Here is an 8,658-nt window from a genome sequence, read left to right on the forward strand (position 1 = left end):
ATGACTCAGAGTTTGAACACCTGTTCCATAACAGGCTTTGAGAACCCACACATGTGGGACTGGACTCCTGATTGGCTGTCAACTATGAATAAATCAAAACTCAACCTTTGAGGGGTTTCCACATGGGTCTGTAACTCAGACAGACTCCAGCATGTAATGGTTTGACATCCTGTAATATTGTTTTAAATACCGGGGTCCCACAGGGTGTCTTGCCACATTCTCTTCTCCATAAACACAAACAAAATCACATGCAATAACAATGGACTGTCATTCTTTAAATATGCAGGTGACAAGCGCTCTCTGACCACTTGTGGACATGCATGGTTCTCCCTGAAGCTGAGTGTCAGTATAAGACCCAAAAGCGCATGTTCCTCCTGAGGAGTCTGAATGATTTTAATAACAAGGACAGTTTAACAGTATTGAATCAGTTCTCACATTCAACACATCACAAAAAAGTTAAAAACAACAACAAGAATCATTAAACAATAAAGCTACCGAAATCACCCACCACACCAATATGTGTCTCTACATGCAGTAAAAAGTAAGGCAGATCATCAAGGACCCTTCAAACTGGGTTGAGGGGGTTCCAGGGGTACCCAGTTAAATGACATGACAGAGCCTTTTACTCTGTTATAAGTAAAAGGCCTGTGTTCAAATTGTTACTTGAGTAAAAGTACAAAAGTATTGGCATCAAAATACTTAAAGTATCAATAGTAAAAGTACTAAAATGTTTGAGCTTGTAGATCTGCTATTTTCATTATAATTTATATCTGCAAAGTAACTAAGTATAAAGTTTTCAAATAATTGTAGTGGAGTAAAAGTACATTATTTGTCTCTAAGTTGTAGTGGAGTAGAAGTAAAAGTATTGAGAATGGGAAATACTCCAGTAAAAAAAAAATACCTAAAAATGTTACTTTACAGTGAGTAAATTTAACTTATTAACTTTACACCACTGTGATCTACAAGCTCACAACACATCGCTTTGTGACGCGTTGTGAGCTTGTAGATCTGCTATTTCCAAAGGATTTTATACACATGATAACTTGTAAAATGGGACATTGTGCATAATGAGTACTTTTACTTTGAGTACTGAAGTATATTTTGATGCCAAAAAATGAAAACCCTCCAACTCTATTCCCATTGCCTGAGAGACAAGAGCCTGCGGTGATTGGTCGTGATGGTTTCCCTGACAACCGATAAAACCTGCGCTCATTGGTCGTCCCTCAGAACACACCCCCGTGTCCTGTGCTCTCATTGGTTGCATGACTCCAGCGCATGGGATAACCAGCTCAGCTGGTCTAATCAGCAGCAGCTGTGACTGAGATTGTCTTTGGGAGACGTCGACAGAACACAGAACAGCAAAAAGAGGTATGTTTATGCATTTATAATTATTTAGATCACGTCTGAACATTAATGGTTGAGAAATAACGTTGTGACTCAACATATGCTGCACATAATGTAAGATTCTGTTGGTTAGTTAGCCTGTAGTGTAACAGGTATTTCCTTGTAAACACAAACCGTTTGTTTGGACGTTTTAAAAGACAACATGCTATTAAAACAAAAGTATCTTGCCTTTTGTATATAGAATACATAGGTGTGTGGCCTTTTCTACTGTTTATCATGAAGTTGCCTCAATAATCTATATTTATTTTACTTATATTGCAGGGCTTTGTAGGCCAGGGGGGACTTTTAATAAGCAAGTCAAAGGTAAGGTTCCATTGGTACACTCTTGAGTTACTGACACGTAAGGGTCCATTTGGTTCCATTTGTACACTGTGAGTGTACACATGTAACCAAATGGACCCTGACAGGTCTGTAACTGACAGTATACATGGAACCAAATGGACCCTTACAGATCTGTAAGAGTTACAGACCTGTACGGGTCCATTTGGTTCCATTTGTACACTCACAGTTACAGATATGTAAGGGTCCATTTGGTTACATGTGTACACAGTTACAGATATGTAAGGGTCCATTTGGTTACATGTGTACACTCACAGTTACAGATATGTAAGGGTCCATTTGGTTCAATTGGTACTCTCAGAGTTAAAGGCCTGTAAGGGTCCATTTGGAATCTTGAGGGTCCCTGCTGAACCCCACCTGAGAACCACTGTACATTTAATGTGTTGGTTCTTAAAGTGGGTTTCTAGAGATGGTTCCTCCAGGTGTAAATACACTTCTCTTGTGGGGTTCCTTGGCGCACAACCTTTTCAAATCTGAAGCCAAATACAATTGACATGGAAATCTTTGAGAACCACTGATATGATATAGCTACTTATAACTTATTTTAAGGTGAATTGTAATATGACAACTGTAAACAAAATTAGAGTTTGAATATACTGTATTGTTAGTTAATCAAACATTTCTTTCCTTGCAGGGCTGTGATTGTCATTGGTTGTATGACTCCAGCGCATGGGAGAAGTTCATTACTGTCTGATCAGCAGCTGTTATTTTCACAGCAAGTAAGTTCAATCTGGTTGATTCTGTTGCATCTCTGCGCTATCTTTTTCCTTGGTGTGCTAATAATCGTTCAAACAAGGCATATATATCATCAAAGACGTATTTGACTATCTGTCAGGACTTATCTAACTTGACTGCGTGACTCATTTACGCTGCACCGCACACACACCACGTTTAGATGCGAGTGAGCAACAGGCATGCTGTCACTGAAATATGGACCGTGGTGACAAACGCTCTAAAGTGTGGCTTCACTAAAGCCTTAGATCAAGACTATCGTATATGTATTTTATCAAATCTGACTTTTACTTTCGTATCTACGAGAGTCTTAGTGACCACACCCCCAGTTTGCCCTGAAATGTCACCGGTAAAACCTGGAGCTGTATGTCTCCAAACATGTAGAAATGCAAAACATAAGGTGCTTGCCCCAAATGTTAAGTAGGTGTCCAGAGTATTTGTGCAATGTATTAGTTCATATTTTTCAATAAAGAAGTGCTTTAATCCCATCTGTGGCCGAACGCCATGCCCCCCCCTCGTTTACTTCCTATTTACATGTAAATTGTGTAATTCCGGCTTTCACTAGATGCGCCACGTCACTACCGCCGATCTACAAGCTCACTGCCTTTTTAAAAAGGAGGAAAAAAATTAAAACGTGCAGCTCACTGTATAATCCACAAATGAATCGACTGTTGGAATAAAGGAGAGGATGTTACTCTATTCATTAAATGTCTTAAATTGACTAAGGCTTAAAAGAATAAAGTTACTTTATTCTTGTGTAAATATGTAGATGCATTGTTGTTTTTTTAAATGTATCTTCTCTCTCTTCCCCTTGCTCCATCTTCTTCCCTTTCTTTATGGAAATACACCCACTGTTTTACACCTGCAAACCTGTGATGTGATAAAGCTTTTCTCATTCTCATAGGTGTTGAACCAAATCTGCTGCCATTAGCTGATACCCAATCCCTAGAAAACCTGGAGGAGCGGCTACAAAATAGCCCCGACCTCAAAATCCAACTGGTAAGAATTTCAGTTCTACTCGGGGAAGACACACACACAAAACCCTTTTTGTTTGTTGTTTAATGCTAACCCTTATCTTAAATTGGCTTCTAACAACTTTGCTGGGACATACAATATAGAATTGAGAAGCTAATTTAGTCAATCATGAAGGAACACTGCTATTCTATAGCTACTGCTATTTTTTAAAGAATTGTGCAGTAAGTGATTTTGTTTATTAAAAGATAAACATATCTATATTCGGATGGCAATAATTACTATGAAGTGTTCAGTAACAGGGGTCTCCCTGTCTCTCCAGGTGTTTAGTAAACAGAACATGCATGTTATGGTCAGATACCAATGTTATCCAATCAGAGATGACTCATACAGGATAAACAAGTGAAATTGGAAATGATGACACAAAGAAGTGAGCAGTAGCAGTACTCCAAGTCTTTCGGGTGACTGAACTCATTTCGGCTGCTTGTACCTGTGACCTTATGCTTTTGGTCATGACCCACACTTCAGCACAGAGCACATCATCCTTAGTTCCAAATTCTTGTTCTAAACAAAATTGATTTATTTTCCCTTACTGTTTTATTTACCGTTGCACTGAGAATTAAGACACATTACTAAAGAAACATTCTCATGATTGCTTTGATTTCAGGTCTCCAGCGTCAGGTGGAGGTGGGGGCAGAAGAGGCCGAGACAGGGGGTTCTCAAACAGCTCCAATGCAGAGTGAGTCTTGTCTAGAAAGATGGTGTGTTTACATTGATACAGTTCATTCTGGAATAGGGGTCTTGTCTGGCCATTAATAACTGAGCTTAAATTATCTTAAATTCCAAGTTCTTCTTCTAAACAATATGGATTTGTTTTTTCTTTTTTTTTCCCTCCAGTTTTCCTTACTGCATTTTATTTTATTTATTTATTTTTTTACCGTTGCACCGAGAATCAAGCCCCATGACTAAAGAAACATTCTGATGTTTGCTTTGATTTCAGGTCTCCAGCGTCAGGTGGAGGTGGGGGCAGAAGAGACCGAGACAGGGGGTTCTCAAACAGCTCCAATGCAGAGTGAGTCTTGTCTAGAAAGATGGGGTGTTTACGTACAGTCAGTCCGGAAAGTATTCAGAATGCTTCACTTTTCCTACATTTTCTTATGTTACAGCCCTATTGAAAAAAGTATTTTTGAATATGTTTCCACAAGTTTGGCTCACATATTTTTGGGTAGTTTTGACCATTCCTTTTTGCAGAACAGCTGCAATATATGCCAGCTTATGTTCAGCTAAACAAAGTAACGTTTTAATTCAAATATCAACTTTAACGATCGGACCAACATCTAGGCTAAACATGTCACGTTTGATCTCTTCGCAGAGCATCAGTAGAATAATGATAAGTGGCTGAGCTCATCAGTATTAGTGTTGGGTCGATAGTCAAACTAGGCTATAGATTTTAAGATATAATGTCAAATGATTGAATAAATCTAAGATAGTCTAATTGATACTGTACAGTATCAGCGGCGCTATAGACAAATTGTTTCAAACAGGCTGTTTTAGAAACAATTTTACATCAAGTTGTGCAGATGTGAAGGCGAAATATATTGAACTTGCAACGAAAATGAGAAAATCAGATTGATCAGAATAAGAGGAATTAGAGGGGTGTGTTCTAAAATAATAGCCTACTCTACACTGAAGGTATGATAATGACTGCGCGTGCATGAGGACTCCAGTCTTTGAGCTCATGACAAAACACAAAGGTTGCATTTGTTCAGAAAATAATGTTTGATACGAGCTGTCCAGAAGGCTCTCATCCACTGCAATGTATTCACTGAACTTCTGGTAGATGTTATGCCACCGAAAGTGTCATGGCGCATCTCTATGGACGCAACCACGTGATGTATGACACTTCCTTATGAGATTTTCCTTGACGGCTACAAGGAAGTAACACGGAAGTATCCATTATTGTTTTACAATGGGCGGCGACACTACAGGCCAATCAAAGCCTTGTTTTTCCAGGGACTTCTGGGGTTGTTTCTTCAGTGCACTCAGGGCATGGTGCTGCAGCACATCAAGCGCACCGTAGATTCTGTCATGTGACGGGAAAGACCCGCGGTGATTGGCCAGTTTCTCCAAGAAACAAAAATGCCGACCATGTATGCTAATTACTGAGAATGTCCATCGGCCATTGCCGGATGAGGCATCTAGGTATTTATATCTATGCTTGTACCTGTGACCTTGTGCTTTTGGTCATGACCACATCTCATCTTTAGTTCCAAATTCTTGTTCTAAACAAAATGGATTTATTTTTCCTTACTGCGGTCTTATTTACCGTTGCACTGATAATTAAGACACATTACTGAAGAAACATTCTCATGATTGCTTTGATTTCAGGGCTTCAGCGTCAGGTGGAGGTGGGGGCAGAAGAGACAGAGACAGGCGCATGTGAAGGAGCTCCAATGCAGAGTGAGTCTTGTCTAGAAAGACATGGTGTGTTTACGTAGATACAGTTAGTTCTGGGATGGGGTCACGGCTCCAGACGTAACTTTTTCACTGGTGCCACTTAACTTTTCAGTAGGTAGCACCACCAAAAATTACTTACCCCCCCCCCCCCCATATAGCCTACAGTATGTAGGAATTGTGTTTTAATATACTACTTAAGATGTCTGCCAATATTGATAATATGGTGTACCATCACTAGCTTAAGTTTTTAAGTGCTTTATTTATAAAGTACATACAAAGTTCTTTTTACATAGAAAAATAAATACTCCTGGGAAGAGGAAGAAATCGTTATTTACCCAGGGTTTGGACTAAGTTGCAGTAACTTATTTCTTGCCAGACCCTGCAGGATTGTTAATCACCCGGTGATTTTCATACCTAGTGTCGTGTTGGGGAGTCGAACTGGGAACCTCTCGGTAACAAGCCTGACCCTCTTAACCACTAGGTCACCGCATCCCTTGGGTATACAAGCCTAAATAATAAATTTACTTTGATGCTGCGTTTTCCCCCCTCTTTTCTTACACAGGTTTTTATTTATTTACTATTTTACCAATAATTAAGCCACTTGACTAAAGAACAACATTCTTATGTTTGCTTTGATTTCAGGACTCGGATCTCATCAGTTCTGTTCTGACAATGGCCAGAACAGCATCTACAACAGCCTCGTGGAGGAGGTCTGCCATCTCTGCGTGAACCTTGGTTCTGAGGGAGGTGCGAGCTACGTGGATGAGGGTCTCCTGGTACAGTTCTTTGTGACTCACAGTTGTCACATCGGAAATGTATAATGGACATGATGAGATTTGTTGACTCGGAACGTCAAATTCTGTGAGTTAAATTTTGGCGAGGGAGGACCGTCACTTCAGCAAAAAAGCACTACTTTTTTTTTCAGTTTACAGTTTCTTGTTAACTGCATTGTTCACATATTCCAAATGTTGACTGCATTGTTCATACACGCATTTGCCTCACATGGTTTGCAGTTTAATAATAAAAAAGCAGAAAACTTTATGCTTGTTTTTATTTTATCTTAGTCAATTATAGCCTGTGTATGGCATTTAGTATGGCTTGATTAAAGGAGAGAGCCTGACTAAAGCACAACCCCCCCTAAATAAGACCTTTGTCACACCCCATCTTAACTTCTACAGTTGACTTTTTTCATAGGTGCTCCTGTTTCCATAGTGGAAACACTGTTCTGGCTCATCACTGGGTCAGCACAGTGTGGCCCTTTACAGCTGGCCCATGCACGGTTCATGTATGTCTGAGCTTCTGGCAAACCGATCTGGCGCCAGACTAGGGGGTATAGACCATTGCTCCGAGCGAGCCATGACAAACTGCATGATCCGGGCCATAACTTTGCCAGCTTTGGGCCAGAACATTATGTCCACAGCTGGCCCTGTCCTGGCAAATGTATGGGCCAGCTGTGGGCACAGTGTTCTGGCCCTATGCTGGTGACCCATATCTGGGCCAATTATGGACACATTGTTCTGGGCTAGTTCTGGCCAACCATGCCTAGGCCAAGTATGGACACAGTGCTCTGGCCCTGTGCTGGCCAACCATGTCTGGGCCAGCTGTGGAAACACTATTCAGGCCCTGTGCTGGTGACCCATGTCTGGGCCAGCTGTGGAAACACTGTTCAGGCCCTGTTCTGGCGACCCATGTTTGGGCCAGCAGTGGAAACACTGTTCTGGCTCATCACTGGGTCAGCACAGTGTGGCCCTTTACAGCTGGCCCATGCACGGTTCATGTATGTCTGAGCTTCTGGCAAACCGATCTGGCGCCAGACCAGGGGGTATAGACCATTGCTCCGAGTGGGCCATGACAAAGAGCATGATCCGGGCCATAACTTTGCCAGGTCTTTTTTGCTATGTTCTGGCTCATCACTGGGTCAGCACAGTGTGGCCCTTTACAGCTGGCCCATATACGGTTCATGTATGTCTGAGCTTCTGGCAAACCGATCTGGCGCCAGACCAGGGGGTATAGACCATTGCTCCGAGTGGGCCATGACAAACAGCATGATCCGGGCCATAACTTTGCCAGGTCTTTTTTGCTATGTGGGCTGTTGAGTTGCGGCCCAGAGCTGCTACTTATATTCACTGAAAACTGTGGTTTTCCGTGAGACTGCGATGTTGACGTCTTTTTGGAGGGTTTTTGTTTTTGTGTTGTATGTGCGTTCATCTTCCTGTTGCATACATGTAAAGCCATACATGTGTTCAAGTTGTGAGATGAAAATGTTTTGTTTGTTGTCTATCTGTCTTTGTGAGTATGCGTGTCTGCTTGTCGTTTGTCATTGGTGTTTTGAATGTGTGTTTGTCTTCATGTTTGTGCGCAGGTGTTATTTTTTTATATATATTATAAATACAGGGTTACTGGCCTGAGCTTAATTGGGCGTTATTTTGTATTATGTTGGATGCTTTTGTGTGTTGAATTAAAGTGCGCCCGTGAGCCTATGGGACGCTGCCCGCTGAGGTGACGTTTGACTGCCTACGGACTGGACCGTGGCTTTGGAGGAGTAAAGGTTCGATATCGCACCTTTTCATACAACATTTGTGTAGTACATTTGTCTCTGACATTATATTTTGGATGCTAAGATATAAGTGTGAATGAATTGTAGTATATTACGTGACACAAGTATTTTTCCATAAGTATGACAATGAGTTGAAAGGAAGGATTTTGCACAAGCGTGCGTGTGGCTACCTCATGAATGCATTACACTTATTTTTC

General features: G+C 41.1%; 1 protein-coding gene across 1 annotated transcript; it reads left to right on the plus strand.

The window, feature by feature from the left end:
* The first annotated feature begins 1,272 nt into the window (after positions 1–1,272).
* Positions 1,273–6,943, plus strand: LOC311036852 (uncharacterized protein). Its single transcript, XM_084045866.1, has 8 exons — positions 1,273–1,368; positions 1,666–1,707; positions 2,378–2,462; positions 3,380–3,474; positions 4,115–4,186; positions 4,448–4,519; positions 5,836–5,907; positions 6,547–6,943. Exons 5-8 carry the CDS (start codon positions 4,180–4,182, stop codon positions 6,723–6,725), a joined length of 330 nt encoding a protein of 109 aa, XP_083901992.1. The 5' UTR covers positions 1,273–1,368; positions 1,666–1,707; positions 2,378–2,462; positions 3,380–3,474; positions 4,115–4,179; the 3' UTR covers positions 6,726–6,943.
* The last annotated feature ends 1,715 nt before the right edge of the window (positions 6,944–8,658 follow it).

Source organism: Gymnoscopelus microlampas, assembly GCF_963454915.1.
Source record: "Gymnoscopelus microlampas genome assembly, chromosome: 20".
NCBI lineage: Eukaryota > Metazoa > Chordata > Actinopteri > Myctophiformes > Myctophidae > Gymnoscopelus > Gymnoscopelus microlampas.